General features: G+C 44.2%; 1 protein-coding gene across 5 annotated transcripts in view; it reads left to right on the plus strand.

The window, feature by feature from the left end:
• NEDD4L (NEDD4 like E3 ubiquitin protein ligase) overlaps positions 1–21,620 on the plus strand; it is a 217,193-nt gene that overhangs the window by 157,406 nt on the left and 38,167 nt on the right. For 3 of the 5 annotated variants that reach the window (XM_075268368.1, XM_075268352.1, XM_075268343.1), the window contains 7 exons: positions 7,284–7,334; positions 8,588–8,649; positions 8,737–8,839; positions 11,093–11,259; positions 11,500–11,629; positions 14,852–15,025; positions 17,271–17,345. In XM_075268368.1, the coding sequence (XP_075124469.1) occupies positions 7,284–7,334; positions 8,588–8,649; positions 8,737–8,839; positions 11,093–11,259; positions 11,500–11,629; positions 14,852–15,025; positions 17,271–17,345 (762 nt within the window). Of the gene's footprint in view, positions 1–7,283; positions 7,335–8,587; positions 8,650–8,736; positions 8,840–11,092; positions 11,260–11,499; positions 11,630–14,851; positions 15,026–17,035; positions 17,060–17,270; positions 17,346–19,999; positions 20,063–21,620 lie in introns of all 5 variants that reach the window. The other 2 variants (XM_075268361.1, XM_075268377.1) reach the window with 2 other exon arrangements.

A 21,620-nucleotide genomic window follows, 5' to 3' on the forward strand; every position in this document is an offset into this window, starting at 1 on the left:
TGTTATAAGGATGATGTGGCTGGCAGATATTAAGGCTGGCACTGTTAAAGTGCTGTGGCTAGTAACATTATGGGCACACTGGCTAGCATTGTTATAAGGGTGGCATAGCTTGTAATGCTATGGGCACTCCGCACCTGGCAGCATAATGGGGACACTGACGCTGTAGCGAACAATGTTATGGGGACCTTTGGCTGGCACTGCCATAAGGACTATGTGGCTCGCAATGTTATGGGTACTCTGCGTCTAGCAGCATAATGGGGACACAGGAGCTAGTAACGCTATGGGGGCACCGTGGCTGGCACCATTTGAGGGCATTGTAGTTGTCACATTATGGGGACACTGTGGCTGGTGGTGTTATGGCAGCATCTTTATGTAATGCATAAAATCTGTATTAGTTACAGCTGTTGTGGGTGGCACTGGGCACCTGCAAAGGGTGTGTGAGAACTTCCCGGCACATTTGGCATCGCCTTTACCTCTCCCTCTATATACATTTGCATGCCCGCTCTAGCTGCCAGGCAGTGGACGTGGTACAGTATATTGTTGTTCTCGCCCCGTCTACCGTATACTATGCTGGTGCCAGCTTCTCATGGCATCGCCGCCCATTACCACTGTGTGTGCCTGACACTTAGACTGTGAATTCGGTTTCCTCCTCTTTTGGTGACGTCCTTGTCAGAGCAGCTTGTGAAGATTATGTGCACATTGTGAGCTGGCATGATGGGTACATTGTGTGATATGCCAGCGGATACATGAGCCTTACTGATATGTCTGCTTTGATTGGACAGCCCCCTTGGTTATATGCAGCCCCCTGGTGGTCAGACTTGGTGTTCTGCAGTAGGATGTTTTATTTACTGTATAATAATTATATTGGACTGAATATACATTTCCAATTATTTCAAGAGTCACTGACCACTTGACCCCTGGGTGCGATGACGGTTTTCTTCTCTCTCTGTCCTTTTTGTAAATCTATTACTATTGGGGTGTTTTTGTGCGGCACCTCAAGTTTGGATTTGAGATTATCCCTCACTTGTTTCTGTGTCTTAGTAACTGGTAAAAACTAATGTGACTAATTCTGACATCATAGCTAGCCAGAACACCGTGCTGACATCATAGCTAGCCAGAGCACAGTGCTGACATCATAGCTAGCTAGAGCACAGTGCTGACATCATAGCTAGCTAGAGCACAGTGCTGACATCATAGCTAGCTAGAGCACAGTGCTGACATCATAGCTAGCTAGAGCACAGTGCTGACATCATAGCTAGCTAGAGCACAGTGCTGACATCATAGCTAGCTAGAGCACAGTGCTGACATCATAGCTAGCTAGAGCACAGTGCTGACATCATAGCTAGCTAGAGCACCGTGCTGACATCATAGCTAGCCAGAACACAGTGCTGACATCATAGCTAGCCAGAACACCGTGCTGACATCATAGCTAGCCAGAGCACAGTGCTGACATCATAGCTAGCCAGAACACAGTGCTGACATCATAGCTAGCCAGAACACCGTGCTGACATCATAGCTAGCCAGAGCACAGTGCTGACATCATAGCTAGCCAGAGCACAGTGCTGACATCATAGCTAGCTAGAGCACAGTGCTGACATCATAGCTAGCTAGAGCACAGTGCTGACATCATAGCTAGCTAGAGCACAGTGCTGACATCATAGCTAGCTAGAGCACAGTGCTGACATCATAGCTAGCTAGAGCACCGTGCTGACATCATAGCTAGCCAGAACACCGTGGTGACATCATAGCTAGCCAGATTACTATGCTGACATCATAGCTAGCCGGAACACCGTGGTGACATCATAGCTAGCCAGAACACCGTGGTGACATCATAGCTAGACAGAACACCGTGCTGACATCATAGCTAGCCAGAACACCGTGTTGACATCATAGCTAGCCAGATTACTATGCTGACATCATAGCTAGCCGGAACACGGTGCTGACATCAAAGCTAGCCAGATTACTATGCTGACATCATAGCTAGCCAGAACACGGTGCTGACATCATATCTAGCCAGAACAGTATGCCTATGTTCTAACCAGCCTGAACTCCACGCTTACGTCATATCTAGCCAAAATGGATCCTTCATAGCCAGGACAGTGCGCTTACATCATGAGAAGCCTAATCAACATGTCCACGCTGTAACTAGCCAGAACAGGCGCTCATATCAGTAGTAGCCAGCACAGCCCCCTTACATAGTAAACTAGCCAGCATGGTTCGCTTACATCATAGCCAGCCAGAACAGGGCTGTTCACGTCGTAACTAGCCAGAACAATACGCTCACGTCCGCTCACACCATAATCGGCTGGAACATCTCGAACAGTGTGTGCTCACATCATAACAAGCCAAAATAACACGCTCACATCCTAAACCGCCAGGACCGCACGCTTGCGTAATAACTAGCCAGAGTAGCGACGAGTGTAGACAGAAGTGACACCGGCTGAACCCGTCCTATATATACAGTACATACTGTACATTCTTTAGATGACCCTGATAACCAGCATGTCTCCATAGTCAGAACTACTACAGCAGGATTACACGGTCATGGATTGTCATGTGTTTTTTTTTGTTTTTTTTTTGTACAAGTAAGCCTGCAGCTCGCTGGGCGCCGCGCTCAGGGCCCATCTTTTGCCTCTCGCCCGTGTTCCATGTCAGCTGGCACAGTAAGCAGAAGGCATCCGGCCAGGAATAACTTTGACTTGGGCTGACATCACAGACCAGCTGCACATCCTATAGCCTGTCTCTGGGAAATAAACAGGTCATTTCACATCCCCTGTGAGAGCAAAATGTCTCTCCTGTTAACCCTGGAGGTGACTTCGGCGCTTCCTGGTAATCCTTTGTCTTACTGGAGATGTTGCGATTCGGCGTCTAGAATGAACTTCTTGTATATCCATATTTAGGGTTAAGGTATACTCAAGTGCCCTATAGGATAGCAATCCGCTAAAAAGCATCCTATAGGGCACAGTGCCTTACTCCTCACTGATGATTGTTAGGTGATGGCGGTAATACGTTTGCACAGAAAAGTCTGTTTATATAAGGACCTGTTCACACGGAGGAATTTGAAACTGATTTTGAGGTGGAATCTGCTCAAAATTTAATTTGGAATCTACCGCCATTGTTTTTCTCGCTCCAGATTCCATCATGTGGATATGCCCTAAGACTCTGTTCACATCTGCCGAAGTTCAGCTCCCGCACCCCTGACTCAGGGACGTTTTAACACATTGGTGGGCCCTGTGCAAAGATTTCATAAGTGCTCCCCCCCCCCCCCAATCACCACCGCCTAGAAATACCTGAGCTGCACAAATTATATTGCTCCCTCAATGGCCCCCACATAGTATTACACCCCCTAGTGGCTCCCTAATGGCCTCTTACAATATTACCCATATAATGTCTTCCTTTAGGTTGCCCCCCACAAATTCATGTCCCCTCACCTCCCTGGCTGCCTCCACCATGTCATACTCACCTTTCCATGTACCCCTGTTCACTCCTCTTTCTAGTCCCGGAGTCTTTAAGGAGTAACAGGTACAAGGTAAGTGACGTCGCTACATTGCACCTCCTGCTCCCAGAACACCAGGAGCAAAGACAGTGACCAGGTGGTGAAACAGTTAGCGGACGGCTCCCTACTCTGTCACTGGCTTTAACTCATTGGCATCCAGTGAAAGTGCACCGTTGACCCTATGGTTAAAGTGGCCCTGCCCTGACTAACAGCTGTTGTTGCTGTCGGCAGGACATATGCAGTACTAGCCTCTGCCCGCGACTTTGTCTGCAGGTTGTTGGCGTTGATGTTCCGCCTATATTCAGCAAATTGCTGCCGTCTATGATTTGCCTGCTCTGGTGTTTCGGCAGTTCTTAAGCTGTCCTGCTGTTGAACTTGTACTTAGCGCCATGCCTGTGATTGTTCTGGCATCTCAGCAGCTCGCTGGGATATCATATAATGAGTGTGTTGTTGGTGTCGATGATCTGCCTGCTCCGGTATTTCGGCAGCTCTTAAGTTGTCCTGCTGCTGAACTCTCCGTGCCTGTGATTGTTCTGACATCTCAGCAGCTCACTGGGACGCCACATAATGAGTGTGTTGTTGGCATCGATGATCCCCCTCAGCTCTGCTTGAGGAGAACTCCGTGACTTCTGTCTACCTTCATAGCTCTCATTGTTTTAGAATTTTGCAACAAATTAGATTTTCTTTTTCCCGGCATGTTTAAAAGTAGGAAACTGCCAATTTGGATTAAAGTTGTTTTCCCATCCAGTGTGTCAGCACTGCCTGGAGCAGATCAGATAATATGCAAATGCTTGTACAAATAGAGAGATACATGCTCGTTATCTCTTTGTGTGTTTACTTAGAGAGATAACAGACCTGGCTTTATCAGCTTGCTGCCAAGAGCAATGTAATATAGTATGTGAACATAAATTCATAACAGTCATGGAGCCATGTCATTTACTGGAATAAAATGTAGCCTATGTGTTAATCGAGGTTACAAACTATCTATGTGCCAAATTTCATCCAAATCAGTTCACCCGGTTTTACGTGATTGATTAACAAACATCGAAACTTTCACATTTATAATATTAGTAGAATAGAATTAATTGGTGAACATGTAGATCTACAATCTTCCATATAAGGCTGTGTTCACACTTGAGTAAAGTCCATCAGAAATCCCACATGAAAAAGTCCTGTTAGTCTGACCTTTTCAACCGGCAATGTTTCTAGACACCCAGTGGATCCCATTATAGTCAGTGGGGCCCTCAGGATCCATTGCAGTTTTTCCCGTTCTTCTAGTCCTGCCATGGACGCTAAGAATGGAAACTCCTGATACAATTGTGAACGTGGACTAATACAATTATATGACTGTAGGGATGATTCCTGGACACTGCCATTATCAATGGCTGTCCTGCTCTGGTCCTTAAAGGGATTCAACCATTAAAGCCCTTTTTTTTGGCGATCACATGTCGGAGTATCCTTTAGAAAGGCTATTCGTCTCTTACCTTTAGATGTGATCTCCGCCGCGCCGTTCCTTAGAAATACCGGTTTTTACCGGTATGCAAATTAGTTCTCTCGCAGCGATGGGGGCGGGCTCCAGTGCTAGAAATGCGATGGGGGCGTCCCCACTGCTGCTTGAGAACAGGCTCCAGTGACACCTCTATCTTCGGCTGGATCTTCCCCTTCTTTCGGCATCACCTCCGACGCCTGCGCAGTTGGCTCTGCCAGTGAGACACTAGTAGAGCTGACTGTGCATGCCGGCCGGCGGCCATAGTTCCAAGGCCGCAATTGCGCGCATGCGCAGTCAGCTCTACTAGTGTCTCACTGGCAGAGCCAACTGCACAAGCGTCGGATGTGACGCCGAAGAAAGACAAAGAAGGGGAGGATCTAAGGCGAGAGAACTAATTTGCATACGGGTAAAAACCGGTATTTCTAAGGAACGGCGTGGTGGAGATCACATCTAAAGGTTAGAGATGAATAGCCTTTCTAAAGGCTATTCCGGCGTCTTATCCACAAAAAAAGGGTTTTAATGGTAGAATCCCTTTTAAGCCGCCTCGTATACCATTGGCGATGGAATCTGCCGCGCTCCTGCTCATAGCCGACGTAGCTTTCAGGCATCATTTATTCCGTTTTCTGTCACAAATAATTATAAATCTGAAGGCCTGAGGCGCCGTAAAGTGGCGAGGATGGTGTAAAAGAGAAAAAAAGGTTGCAAATTTTTTCCTGAAAATTTCACTTGCGCAAAAAGTTGCGCCACTTTCATACCTTGTACATTAGAAAACTGGTGTAGAGGGCCGGATAAAGTAACTCTGCCCGACCGGGGCCTACAACAGGTCTGTGCAGCGTGGTCAGGCAGTCTGTTGTATAGCAGATAAAACCTCCAGTGTTGCAGTGGTCACACAGACCGGGAATGGTTTCTAGGCCACGTGAACCCTTCCTTTTAGGTAAAGGGGGCAGTTAAAATAAAATGGAGGGGATATATCAAACCATATAAAAGAGAAACTCTTGGTTGCCCATGGCAGTCAATCACCGCACAGCTTACATTTTACAAGATCGCCGTGATTGGTTGCTGTGGGCAAAATGACGTAAATAAAGTTAACCGTTCGTGCTCCAGCTGGTTATAGAACATCCCCACTAATTCCGGTTTCGGCTCGTGGGCTCCGTAGGATTTTCATTGTTCCTAGGTTCACATTTGCATTATAGGTCTGTAAACCCTGCCGGCACTGCCGTATTCACGCTGAGTCGAATCGACGTGTCTTAAATATAGTATATCCATTACTGTCTGCCGCGTTCTCCACCGCTATGTGAAGCCATGATTAAAGGGTATTCTCTCCTAGCTGTGTGTATATCATGTGTGTTATGGCAGCCAAGGTTTATATGTATTCATTCACCGGGCCGTGAAAATATTTTCTTATTCTTGGGGCAGGGCTGTAGGAGGTGAGGATGTTACCTATATGTTTATGAACTGACTTAAAGGGATTGTCCATATGCTCTTGTACACTATTGGGGAAAATTCTGCGTTGCTCATTGCTTTGGCATCTGAGCTCTATTTTTTGGATACAGAGAGCCAAATTCCCTGCAGCAAAGATAAAGAATTACAACATGTGTACTACCTACAGCCACCTCTAGAGGGTGTGCACTGCTTATTACGTTGTCTGTATGCCATAAGCTCCTAAGCTCCCTCTAGTGGTGACTGCAGGTAGCCAGTGTATTATCTTTTAACTGCATATTTAAGCAGGGGGTATAAATTACACTTCATTTATAATTTACATGAATTGCCCTTTTTCTTACAGGGGGTTGTAAAAAACACAATAACAGCGCCACACATTTCCACAGGTTGCTTGTGGTATTACAGCACAGTCCGTTTACTACAATGACAATACCAGATGCAAACTATGGACATGTATGGTGTGATGGCCGTATGTGGAGCGCAACTTTTTAACTTTTTTTTTCACCTGTAGGTCAATACTAGGTTAGGGTCCTACATGTTGTCAATCAATGTCATGTGACTCTTCTGATACGTCATCTCAAATCCTCCTTAAGTTACAGAACCAAAGGACTATATAGCACATCCCGCCCCTTTGGCACGACACAGAGATTTCTGACATAACATTGAAATCTATGGGACAGAAATCTCTGAGCTGTGCCAAAGGGGTTAAGTTCTTGCACTGTAGGGATCAATGGTGGTCGTGGATCACAAACTTTGCCAATGTGATCTTCTCACAGGTATTGAGGATAGATATAGAGATTGTCTTGTTTTCTTGTGACTTTTGTAGGTTTCTTGACCTTGTCCTTTTTGCCTTTGCAGACAAGAGATGACTTCTTGGGTCAAGTTGACGTGCCTCTGAACCACTTGCCGGTAAGATGTCGTCCATTTTTCACTTTTGACCATTTTCTGTTGACTTCTACTGGTTGATGGACCTTGCCCACCTCTGAAGATCTAATGTTTGCTTTCCCCCATTATTACATTGGGGTACATGTTGGGGAGGTCGTCTCACATGGAGGTTAAATATTTGTTGTCCGTCTATATGAGGTTAGACAATGGTTTTGCCTCTCTTAAGCCAACATGTACAGCACCTTTAAGAAGGTCCGCGTCTGCTGCCATAAAGGTCTCCTCTACCTACAGAGCAATGGTGGGGAAGGCAAATTGCTTCTTATCAGACTCTCCCTGAGTGTAAAGAAGGCAATTTTGTAAGCCTATATTTCGGGTTATGGACTAAATGGAAACTGCCAACATCGTATGGGTTGTTAAGGCCCCCTCAAAGATGAACTGGCCAAAGTATAACTCATACTTGAAAAAATTTGGTAGGTGGTGCCACATGCGTGCTTCAAAAATTTCTGGACAAGGTCACACACCCTATGGGTGTGGATACTTCCTCTTTGCATACTGCCACGCTCACCTTATTGTGACGTGGGCGTCCTACGGACATGACAGCACCGAAGGTGCCCAACTCCCATATAAAGTGACTAGTAACCCAACAGCTCGGAAGCTTCGCCTGCTTGTCTGGGAGGTTATCCATTTTTTGGGGGGAGACTTTGAAGCTCCCGGGAGAGTTGGCAAGTATGGAGTAACTTGAACATAATCTTTGAAGGACTGGTTGAGCGTACCCCTTTATTATAGAACCATGCCCCTTTTAAGTTGTGTGTCGCCAATGTTCCCACCATACCCCTTTTGTAACGTGCCCACGCCTCATAAAGGATGACCGAGAGCCTGACGAATGTAGGAACGTTCTGATGGGCCTGAGAGATTTGCCAAAAATCCATGGGCTGGCCCCTTATCTCAGGGAAGTGGGCAAAGATGGACTTGAAGATCCTAGACCTGTGTGCTAAATCCGAACAACACCCTCACCTACCATGTGGAATTTATAAAACTTGGGTCATCTTATGCAGCAAAGGGGCCTTTGGACCAGATCCAGATCTCATAAGGCTTTAGGATGATTGTCGGAACCCATTTAGACTAAAAATTTCTGACCATTCCTGAGGGTTCACATATTTTATTACGTAAAAACCAGTGCAGGAATGTTCCTTCTGAGTGAATAACATGCACATCAGGGGTAAAGTCAATGCTCCTGAGGGAAAGACGATGTTAAAAATTAACCTTCTTGTTAACAGACAGAAGATCCAACAATGGAGAGGCCGTACACATTCAAAGACTTTTTACTCAGACCAAGAAGGTGAGCGATCGCTTATTGGATGTGGTCTCTGTGTTCTGCCGACTTATATTGAACTTGCCCATTGACTCCATACATTGAATTTTCCAGCCACAAATCTCGGGTGAAAGGTTTCCTGAGATTAAAGATGGCGTATCTGCCAAAGAACGGAGCCCAAGAGGAGGAAACCAGCGAGCAGAGGGAAGAATCGGAGGTAAAATGAGACCTTGTGTTACCAGCGAAGAGAGTTCACTCTGTGTAGTTTGTTTTACTCTCACGGTCCCACATACACATTAGGGAAGGGTCGTACAAATCTAAACTGGCTGAGGGTCTTACGTGTATGGCAGCCCTACTACTTTTCTGATGGTACGATTGGCTATGTAGAATTGTCAACCACCAATTCTGCCAAAGGTATGAGGTAAGGCCACCGTGACTACTGACTACCAATGGCCATTGGTCTCACTTGGCTTTATTTGGGAGAAATAAAGAAGGGGTCATGGTCTGTCTGCCTCCAACTTGACTGTCTGTTTCCCTTAGGTTGGTCTTACACGACCGTATTGAATGTACGGTCCGCAAGTTGCTGATTGGCAACATAGGCTCCGCAGATGTCGTGTCCTACCGCGAGTCCTATGGGCGAGTCCGTGCAGTGCGGCAATTCACAGCCATTACGGACATGTCCTATAAATTGCGGACCACGGTTGCGGCCTGGCCACACCATGGATAAAATATCTAGTGGTGTAAGAGGCCGCATTGAATATAATGTGTCCGCAAATTTACTTACATTACGGCCGTGTAAGACCAGCCTTAAAAGAGTGGCCAAAGATTTTAGATGGGGCACAGCACTCCTCTAGTCATTGGTGACGACCACAGGACACGGGCCCTCAGTGTTTCTACGAGTCTCAGTTCACATCTATCTTGTGGCGTCCATTATTAATGGACACCACATCATGCCCAATCTGTCACAGGATGGATACTGGAGGCATGAAATGGACTTTATTAACTCATGGACTCCATTGGTCCATCAGGTGACACACAGGTTTCCATGCTTGGGTAGCCGAACCATCATGTCCATGGCCAATACATGACTCTGATGGTGGTGGGAAGGGGTTGGTTAAATGTTATATGGCCAGCCAAGCAAAATTGACCTTCAAAATGGCCGCCATAAGCACTTCTTTTAAAGGGGTTGTTCTAGATTTTTTTTTTTTTAAAAAAAGCTGCTTTTATCTAAAAATGGTGCCCTTTTCCTAGCAATATCCACTGCCTGGCCCCAGAACTAGTTTTTTTCACCAAATTTTTACAATTCTGTGTTGAGAAGTCCCTGACTTAGGACTGTATATCAGATCCTGGCATGTGTGTGTTACATGGACAGTCCCCACTTTGAACGAGTAGGTGTAATTCTTCACTTCTCCTGCGGAGGCACTGTAGGGAAATTAAACACTTAATGATGAGAGACCCTGGAGATTATTGGTGGGGGTGTTCAAGCGATGGAACAGTCCATGATTAATTTTATTTTATTTTAGAGACCCTCCAGAGTGCCATGTGTAGATTCTGCACAACATACACGTTTAACTCATTACCAACCACTCTGTGTGCTGCTCAGGTTGATCATTGGCTCGGAGTGTAACCACTTATAGAGACAATGGACCATTTTTTAGGGGAGTTTAGGCCTGAGTAATCCAGGTAATCCAGATTTATGTCTTGATAATTACATGAAGCTCAAAAACACTCGTATTACAGGTCAGACTGGAATCTGAGAGGTGGATGATGGGTGAGTGATTCCTTAGGAGTTTGGTAGCCATTTCTTTTGACTCATTAGCCATTGGGACGATAAAGTCCCAGCACCCTCCAAAAATAGCTGATTTTTCTGGAGTGCCCTGTAGCGGCCACTGCAGGTGATATGTAGTATTACATGGCGGACATTGAAATGAATGGTGGTGATGGATTTTTGTTCTATTTTTTTTGTACATGATTATTGGGGCGGCCATTTTGCCTGATCTTGTCCTCCGCTATGTTAGCCACATTTAGTGATACGCTTTACAGTATAGTCATGGGCAATAGACTGAAGCAAAATCAATGAGCCCTATGGGAGGGGCATAATCTGTGCAAGGAGGGGGAGTGCAAGATGTCAGTAGTGGTTGTCATGATGAGTGGTGGTGTTATCTATAGAGGTGTTATCTTGTATTTTAATGCGGTCTGTGATGTAAATGAGGTGACTGCTGTAAAGCAAACCGCTGTAAAATGTGATAAATATCAGTTTATTAGGTTTAGTGGCCAGAATGAAAATTGCATGATGTAGTACTTAAAATAAATTAAAAAAAAAAAAAAAAAAAATATATATGTATATATTTTTTTAAATTCTTTAAAAAGAAGTGTATCATTAAAAATTGGTTGAAAAAATATTAAATCTTTTTAATTTTGGCTGGAATTTCCCCTTTTTAATGTGATTTGTCATGTTCTCACCCTCCAGCAGGCCTGGGATGTTGTAGACTCCAATGACTCTACCTCTCCACACCAACAAGAGCTGCCGGCTCCCCCTATGCCACCAGGATGGGAGGAGAAAGTGGACAATCTTGGGCGCACGTATTATGTCAATCATAATAACAGGACCACACAGTGGCACCGGCCAAGCCTAATGTACGTACCCTGAACGCCGATACAGTCACTGTTCATAGTCCTTTGTGGGACTATTAAAGGATTATCTTATCTTATCCAACTTTTTTTTTTGTAATTACCTATAATGCTGTTAATGCTCTTAGGCTTTCAGCACATGACCTTTGCTTCACCTATCCCGCCCTTCCTTGGGCTTGGGTTGGTAGCTGCTGTTCTGTGTCATTGTGTTCTGCCACTTACCGTTTTTTTCATGCCCCTTACCAGAGACGTCACCTCCGAATCTGATAATAACATCAGGCACATTCAGCAGGAGGCGCACAGAGTCTTCCGGTCCAGGAGACACATCAGTGAAGACCTTGAGCCCGAACATGTAGAAGGAGCCGATATACCAGAGGTGGGTAAATCTTTGGTTCCATAAGGTATAGCTCTCACGAAGCATCAAAAGGCCTGTCCTTAAAGGGAACTTTTCACCACCTCCACTGACTCCATCTCTTTGCATCCTATAATAGGTGTCATCGTTGTAATTTTTTCACTAACCCCCACCATTCCTGAGCTATAGGTGCGGTTACTTTCATCACCCAATATACCCGTATCAGATGGGCAGCCCTGAGACTGGTTCAGAGTCAGAGACCGCCCACCTGACCCATAGAGATTCTGAAATGCACAGCAAAAGCAATGCTCAGGAATGGCGGGGACTAGAGAAAAAATTTCAACTGCGCCGGAATCGGTGGAGCGGAGCCTTTTGAAGATGAAAGGTGCTGAGTTGATGGAGGTGGTGAAAGGTTAATCGACTTATGACATCATAAGACATCTTAAATTTGGAAATAAAACTGTGAACGTCACTGGCCACAGGGACTAATAACTGCATGTCTGAACAATGCTATGGATTATGCCAGTGCTATAAATATGACGGTTAATAAGAAGAAAACGGCATCCAGGAACCGTGCAAAATCAAGTGGTCACCCGTTCTCCATGGTAGGGGAGCAAAATCCGACCTTCCTGAGTCATCATGGCGAGGTTGCGGAAGTGACCCTGCCCAAAATACCCCTCCAGCTTGATACTACTTGATAATGGAGGGTGATCGGAACTTCCTAGTACTGGGGTGTGCCCCCTTTTGTAGAGTGGCATAAAGGGTATATACTAGCGGGTGCTTTCTTCTCTCGTATTTACACTGGCTCTAGACACAAGGCCCGTGTCCCTGACACCTTGACAAATCTGTCACTGCTCCTGTCATTCGCCCTGGAGACTTTCTCTGTTTTGATCTTTACAACAGTGTATCGGGTACCAAGCTGGCACGTAGGAAATCCATGTAAAGAGTCCCGCTGCTGGCTGATGCCTTGTTTACAGCCTGCAATATCACTTAGAGGTTATTACAGAGCAGGACTGGCGCGGCTGGCACACGGCTCGCTAATCGCCCCTGTCTCCTGAATACAAAGCATCTCGCCCGGCCTGCCTGATACTCAGGGGCTTATTCCGTGTCACAGGCAGAAGCGATAACAGCAGTGACAGTTACCCGCTGACCTTGTGTTATATGGTGCCCTGAAATCCCATAAACAGAACATCACCCGCCCCTATAGGGTTTAGGATCACATGGCGTCCACGCTGCCCTCATTCCTGAACAATTGAGCAACTTTGCAAATGCAAACCTATCCTGTATTGTTTGATTGTTTCTCCTCCGTTTACATCCAAAGCTAAATTCTGGTTTTGGGTGCATTATAGCAGCTTTATTTACCAATACAATGGAACTACATGTCTGTTGTACAATATAAGTTGAGCATGTCTATCCAAGGACAACAGCAGAAATCTGCAAAGGAAGGTGAATGGATGACTCAGTGCCCAATTTTACCCCCGAGTACCATAACTTTGCAAATACTCTACCTACCCTGCTAGTACTATCTGATGCTTTCTTCTCCATTCACATCCAAAGCTAAGTTTGCAGCACCTGTTGGCTTTTAGTGCATTATGGGAGCCCAGATGACAGATACATGAAGCTACGTGCTTAAAGCATTTACATCTACAGGCAACAGCAGATTTTTGAGTATAGCTTTGGTTGTAACTAGAGTACAAGAGAAAAGCAATGCAAAGTATTTGTAACGTGACCCACAGGCATTTAAACTAAAACCCCCGACTCTGTGATGTGTCTCATAAGGGTTAGTTTTGTCACCAATGGGCGATGATGAGACAGCTTTAATAGGACCACCCACGGGGTGGTCATCTAGATAAACAAATATCTCAAACTCCACTGTCATGATTTGGAAGGGGCTTGTGGGTGAGGTTACAGACTAACAATGACAAGGAGACACGCTCCAGACCTCTGCCTCGAATTCCAGTGTCATCTCCCTGTGACCTTGGGCAGATTAGTCAAGGATCTGTGTCCCAGGGGCCAAAAATAGACTGGATTGGGAAACCGCAAGTTAGTAATACTTCTTGCATAGTCAGTAAAATTCCTTCAATCTGGAATCTAGGATCCTGTCTAGATTATAGGAATATTTGGTGTTGGGTTCCCCCTCTATCCTCTTTCTGTGTCCATTAGGAAAGCTTTCAATACCCTTGTTTGCTGATTATGCAGTTCCTCTGGGGCAGGGCTTCTGGAATGGGCCCATTTCATGGGTTCCTTGGCGCGAGTGGACCTGGCATTGAACCCCTACTTGAATTCTGCTTGCCCGTGACCACTACTAGGGGCATTATATGCACACAGATGTCTCCAGCTTTCAGTGAGTTAAAAGGAACATTTCGCCACCTCCATTTCTTTGCACCCTTTAATAGGCACCGCTACACTGATTCCATCACAGTTGGAATTTTTTCTCTAGCCCCTACCATTCCTGAGCAATCAATGTTGTTCACTTCAGCACCCAATATGCCAGACTCTCTACTGAAAAATAGGCGGTCCTAGACTACCTGCTCTATCCCAGAGAGCTTCATTAGTATATTGGGTGCTGCAACTATCAGCACTGATTGCTCGGGAACGGTGAGGGCTAGGGAAAAAATTCTAACGAAGTCGAAATCAGTGGAGTGGCCTCTACTGAGGGCTGTAAAGAGGTGGGGAAAGGTCCCCTTTAAATGGAAACTACATCAATCTGTATAATGGTGATGCAGGAGGACATAATTTTATCATTTTATTGTACGCACCAGGGACAGGTGAGTATGTTTTGTATGTTTTGGATATATATATATATATATATATATATATATATATATATATATATAATGGACAGCCCCTTAAAGCGTCTGCCCCCAATTGGTATTAAGATGGGCAAAGCCGGTAACGTATCTAGACAACATCTGAAGACCCTTCTAAGAACTTTAGAGGACGGGCAGCGCACCGAATCTCTCGCCACCCCTTGCCTTTCTTTTCTCCTTTCTAAAGCCAATTGCTATAATCTGCCTTCGGGAACGTCAATCGATATTTCCACTCTCTGTTATCTGTATCCTACTGTAACCGCTTCAGATGATTTCTCCGAGCAGCGAAAACATCCGGCCAACCATTGAGCGCCATCGACTGATCTTATCAAGGACCTTCATTGTTCACTTAGCGAATATTGCCTCCTGACAGGTGAGGATGGAGCGCACGTCTCGTCTCTGTTATTGAAGCTTGTTTGTTTGTTTCCTTCTCCAGCCATGGGAGACCATTTCTGAGGAGATGAGTCTGAGCAGTGACACTCTGAACACTTCGCTGCCGCCACCTGCCTCTCCAGTCTCCCGGGCCAGCGCTTTGGAACTTTCTGAAGAGCTTAACCGGAGGCTACAGATTAATTCGGAGTCCAATGGGGAACAGTTCAGTTCACTTATTGTAAGTAGTAAGATTGCAGTTGGCACACATCCGCCGCGCCACCATGACATGCCCAGCCTGCAATTACTACTGTGTCAACAAATTACAAGTAATTAGAATTCTGGAACTTACAATCTACTGAGATCTTCACATCATCCCAGCAGAGTATCAGCCTCATGCTTCAACTCATTCCTCTACCTTCTCTCTCTGATGTTTTTGGGCTGTATTAGAAGAACGTGGCTCCTTTCTTCCAGTAACAGCGCCCCATCTGTCCTCAGGTTGGGCGTGGTATTGCAGCTCAGCTCTCTACACTTCAGTTGACTTGAGCTGCAATACTAGTCACAACCTGTGAACAGGTGTAACACTGTGTCTTTAAAAATACATGTTTTCCTAGTCCTATATAATCTCTTAAAGGACTTGTTCAGGCTAAAAATATTGACCTATTCTAAGGATGGGTCATGAGTACCAGATTGGTAGGGACAGACACCCGGCACTCCCTTCGTGCAGCTGATGCACAGAGAATGGAGTAGGAAGCAGACAGCACCGTTTTCTATAGTGGCCAGACCAGATCTCATTCATTTGACTGGGACCTAAGCTGCAGTGACTCAGTTCGGCCACTACATAGAGAACAGCGCTATTTGCTTCCTGCTTCGTTCTCTGTGTATCAGTTTTTGAGAGAAACTAAACGATGGAAGTAGTGGGTGTCAGGCCCCTACCGATCTAAGTGTTTATTTAATTTTTACTTTATATAGTGTATAAAAATTGGAAACCATCTACAAACAGGCTATAGTATCTGCTGCTGGAGTTTATTATGGCTTTACATTGCATTAAAGGGAACTGGTCAGGAGGACTTTGGACTCTAAATCCCTGGTTCATAAGGAGCGGAGTAGTATAGCGTCCCAAATCGCCCTGTTATAACACAATTGGCAGCCATATTAAAAAAATTAAAAAAAAAGTTTTATACTTGCCCAGAGAGGAGTCCGTAGAGTCTCATCGGACTCCTCTCTGGTGCTCCTAGTTTTGTATTGGAGCCAGAGCTGTACACCCTGAGGTCCGGCACAGGAACGGTGGGTGGTTTAGAGTCCTAAATCCATAAATGTATTCCTGTCATTATAAGCAAAGTTTTGACGGATGTATGAGTAACCGATACGTCAACAGCAACTTTCTGATGGTTTCCATGTAATCTTAATCTAATGCTACCCACATTGTTACTGGATAGCAGCCACCTTGCCCAGATAAATATGTGATTTTCTTAAAAAGATGAGAATTTGGTCAGAATGGGATGATTTGAGGATCTTTATTTACTACTGATACTATTTTTAAGAGGAAATTATTTTTAGATTATAATCTTACTCCACATCCAAAAATTAAAGCGAACCTCCAGTTTTGAGATTAATGAAGTGCAAGTCATACCTTCAGGGGTTAATACCTGCTGCTTTTAGGCCAGAGCTGGGATTTGTGACTACAGTATAGCTACAGTGCCTACAGGGAATGTGAGGTAGTCTAGACACACCCCCTACCTCATCATTGGTTCAGGCAGCTGCAGCCAGAACCAATGAGGAAACGGGGCGTGTCTTACGTAGAGTATAGCTGCAGTGCCTAAAGGAAGCGTGAGGTAGTCTAGACACACCCCCAACCTCATCATTGGTTCATGCTGCTGCAGCCAGAACCAATGAGGAAACAGGGCGTGTCTCAGACTCCCTATAGGCTGAAGTGTAGTCACGGATAACAGCTCTGACAAATCAGAGCGCTGATCTAAAAAAAAAAAGAAAACAAAAGTGGCAAAAGACATAAAATAACTAGCAGGCAGGTCTTCCCCTATAGGAAGTGACCACTAATTTTTGAGGGTCATTTTTAATTTTGTACATACAGTACTAAGACTTTTATTAAAAAAAAAATTCAAATTTTTTTTTCTAGATTTTATTTATTTTTAGATTTTTATTTTATTTTTTTCACATGAGCTTGTACCAGAATTCTATCTCAGGGAATACAAATACTAACCATAGACACCACATTTTTTCTCCACCGCAGCAAACCGCTTGGGAAAGACGAAAGGTAACATTTAATTCGCAATACAACGTGGTGATTTTTTGAAAAAACAAAAGAAAACCTCTTCCTTAATTTAATTTTATTTTTTTATTAGGGCCTCATCCTGTGTGTGTTAGACGCCAGGGTATTTATCATGTTGGTTGTAGATGTTGTCACAGATTTTTCAGTTTTTCTTTAAAAAATTTTTACCAAATCTCTTCGATGGTCTGTTTTTCAGCAGAGGGAGCCTTCGTCCAGATTGAGGTCTTGCAGTGTGACAGATGGCGTTGCGGAGCAGGCTCATTTAGCAATGGTAAATTAACCTTCACATCACTAATTTTCTTAAGATTCTTCCTTTCTTTGTTGAACTTCTTTCCTGTTATGAAAGCATGGAGTCCTGCAACTTTTTGGCTTGGATCCTGGTTACATTTTTGGTCTCCCCTTCACTGTCCAAAGGGTCATATGACTTCTTGGTGTCCTTGAAGTCTCCAGAAGGTCTACATATGGTCCAACGTGGACGTGGTGGAGTGCAAGCCAAGGGCCATTAGACTCGAGTCTCAAGAGAACAAAGTTTTTTTTAATTTTTTCTCTTTTCCAAGCCATTGTATGGAAGATGCTTTGAACAGGAAAAAGACAACTGCATGTTACGGTGATATCCTTGGTGATTTGGCGGCCTGTTTTTTTCTTCCGTAGCAATTTTATGTTTTGTTCTTGATTTTATCCAATCACAAAAAATGTTATTCTCTAAATTGTTAGCAAAGTGATCTAAAAAGATCAAAACGATGTACAAAAATATCACATTACTCTCTTTGCCGTTTGATATAGGACCATATCTAGTAACTGGATTCTTTCTCCACTGGGTGGCATTTCCCCATGTTTATTTTTGGACATTTATTGGCTCCTTCTTTGACCTATGAAATCTTTACCTTCTTATTTTGACTGCTCCATTTTAAGAAAAAAAAAAACATGGTTACCTTCTACCAAAACCTACCTCACACAGGTGGAGCTGAGCTGAAACATCTCTTACAACCGGTGGAAATTTTTGACTCTTTCTAATCATTTGTAAATTTTAAGAAGAATCCATCCGTGACCTTAGATAACGTTCATCAATGTAGTACTCCCTGACTTGAGGCAGGTTCTTCTTCTCGCGGTAGTGGTAGAATTTTGGGTCCAGACAAACCGTACCAGCCATGTAACGTGTTGGGTGCAGTGTTGAAATGAGGGACCTGAGAAGCTTTGGAGATCCTAAACTCCACGACCCACCCTTTACTTTTGCTGAGAAAAGGAACTTCTAAAGGTGGTCTTCACCCATTAGACTAAGGTCAGTTCGAGTTGTTCATTTGGGTGAGTCTTCAGTAGGTCATCCAACCCAGGATAGCTTGTCATGACCATTTCCAATCTGGGTTTGCTCAGACACCTCCTACGTAAACTTTGACTCCCAGTATTGACATTTAGTCCCGAGAGGACTCAGGAATCCTATCCTACCCGCCAGTATTGACATTTCCTCCGTTATTCCCTCTTCTTTTTTTCCTTCTTATCGTCGAAGTCGATTGATATGTTTCTTGATGCAAGGTATGGATCCTTGTTGGTCACGAGAAGCCTTATCCCCGTTGAAACCTTTATGGACTCTTTTGGAGGAAGAATGTCTCCAAGATAAGAAAAAAATCAGGATAAGTTATTCCTGATACTTGGACATGCCATATTTTTGTTTCAGTTGACCTAAAGAAGGTCAACTACCTACCTCTCTATGGCCAGTATGAAGTCATCGAAACCAAAAATTGGAAAATGATGAAAATGAAGAGTCAATATGAGGAGAAGTGAAATATTCCGTCACTATTGGATGATAAACTATGTGGACCTCTTCTCCTTCTCTTCTTTTTGTATTCTATTTTAAAATGGGCACGGGTATCCGATCAGATCATAGGAATGACCGGCAGCAGAAGAGTGTTGGCCTTGGGGAAGTCAATGGCTTGTCAACTATTACGGTTCGCCACGTTGGAGTGCTAAAGGCACAAAATCATTTCACCTTTTAGAGTTGAAATTTTTTGATTTGGTGGAATTTTAAGGTGGTGTCCTTGTACTTACCACCAAGGGCAACCAAAGAGGATAAACATAGGGCTTCTTACTAGTGGTAGATGCCAAAACTTGTCCTAACACGAGGTCTTGGTGCTTGACTATGGCCCTTCTTCCCTCAATCTTAGACTATACTTTAGTCAACATGTGCTTAGGCCTCTCCAGAGGATATCACTTGGGCTGCCCCAATGGTACATACTCTATTACTTCCCGTGCAAAAAAAAAATCCTTGACAACTCCATGTATAGTATACTGCCAAGGAAAATCAAAAATATCCTGTCAAACTGGAAGCTAAAATAGTGGCCACCTTGGTTGTCCATGAATCAAGATATAACTAATTAAAAACTTGGCCAAAGAGAAAACTTCTTTATTTGAAATTTTTTATTATTTTTTAGGCCAAGATTTAGGTAAATCGGTTGACTTCGTATTGAAATGGCTGAAATTCATTCAGGGCTTGGACTGGATATTTACTTGTTGACTTGTGACCGGTGTCTCATCATAATACTTATATTTGAGAGGCCGTGTTGGGCGATTACCCTGTCATTGACAGTTTCTATCACTCACGAATCACTCGCTCATGTTTCACATCATCATACTTACAGCAGTCACCTACTCCTTCCAGGAACTCTCCCAGAAAAAAAAAAAAAATTTGGCCCACACCGGACACATGGCCCCTCTCCGACAAGCGCGTTAGGCGGTAGAGACAATCTTGAAAATTCTCCATCTGTCTTTTGGCAAATCGATCCAATGATCTTACCAAATTACTTACCTAATTATTTGTGTGAATCTAATTCCTCTTCCTTAACCATTCACCTTCTCGGCTAACTATAAATCAATCCTCAAGTTGACCCTGTAGTGTTTTTTTTAGTTTTTAATGGTCACATTATTGTTCAGGAGCCCAGCACCCCAACGGGAAGAGCGCGGTCTTCAACTGTGACTGGTGGAGAGGATTCCACGGTAATGTCTGTAGGGTTGTAGTAGGACAATCTGCTTTATCATTGGCCAGACCATTGGTCTTGTTACCCCACATGGGGCAAAATTCCTTCTGATAAAATAATTTATTGAACCTCAAAAATGTTTTTATTTTTACCATGTATTACGATATTTTGGCCGGTTTGTACTGGGATGTATATTTTACCATTGAGTTTTTCAGTTAATCTCTTAAAGGGAAGGTCCACTTTAAAAATTATTCATGAGGCGCTACTACCATGCTGATTTACGGCTATATTTATTTTTTTTCGCTCCATTAAAGGGGTTTTCTAGAACATCTTGATGGGTCACATGGCCTGTTTGTAGCTCAACTGATTGGAACCGAGCTGTAGTACCAATCCCAGCCACTAGTCAATAGACAGCGCTATGTTTGGGCGCAGACCAATTTCTTCAAACCGGTAAACAATGAGGCTGCTGGATGTTGGACCCCCACCAATTGGGTATTGATGGGTCATCCATATCCTAGTACTGGAAAACCCCTTTAAGGCCTAGATATGTTAAGTAGCTCCAGGATATACTGTACAGCAGGTTGTGCTTTCACAACACAGTTGAAGATTGAAGACCACATACACATTAGACTAATATCTGCCCAACCCCCAGATCTTCACAAGACTGATGATCATTTCATGTGTATTAGTTGTTCACTTAAAGCTTGTTCAGCATTCTCGGGGTAAATAAAAGGATCGGGCATGTTGAATTTTTTATTTTTAGGGGTTCTCCAAAATAACTGCTTTTTTTGAAGGTGAAAAAAAACATATTCACCTGTCCCTGGCGCTCTGTTGTCCCAGTCTGCTGTTCGGTTCTGTTGTTCTGGCGGTAGTCCTCACCACACTTGACCTCTGAGGCCAGTCGGCGACCTTAGGAAATGACCAGGGATGTCACAGGTGATGTATGTGCTTGGCCTCAGTGGTCAAGTGCAGTGAGGACTTCTGCCGGAACAACCCCTGGGGCTGGACAGCTGACCAGCAACACTGGAGCGCCAGAGGTAGACAAGTATGGGTTTTATTTTTACCTTTCCCCAGCATCCAGAAAAAATACATTTCTGGACAACCCCTTTAAGGGTTAGTGCGAAACCAGTGTATACTAATATTGCCAAAGTAAAGTTGCTAAAAAATATTTTTTAGATATAAATGTCTTTCATGCTTCTGATTTAAAGGGAGCCTCTCACCAACTCCAATTCATGCATCCTTCAATAGTCACTTTTCCACTGATTCCAGCACAGTTGGAATTTTTTCTCCAGCTTCCACCGTTCCTGCGCTATCATTGCTGTTAGTTTCAACACAATCATGCTCTCTGCTGTATGGTGGGCGGTCCTTGTCTCTCTGCTCCAGTCTAGCACCGCCTACCTGGTTTGAAAGCGTAATTTTACTGAAACTAGCAACAGTGATTGCTCGGGAATGCTGGGGCCTAGACAAAAAATTCCAACTGTGCCAGAATCGGTAGTGTGAGGTCTATTGAATGATGCAATGAAGTGGTGGTGCTGAAAGGTCCCCTTTAATAGTCTCTTCATTCTGGGAAGAGAATT

Source organism: Leptodactylus fuscus, chromosome 1 (genome assembly GCF_031893055.1).
Source record: "Leptodactylus fuscus isolate aLepFus1 chromosome 1, aLepFus1.hap2, whole genome shotgun sequence".
NCBI classification, from domain to species: Eukaryota; Metazoa; Chordata; class Amphibia; order Anura; family Leptodactylidae; genus Leptodactylus; species Leptodactylus fuscus.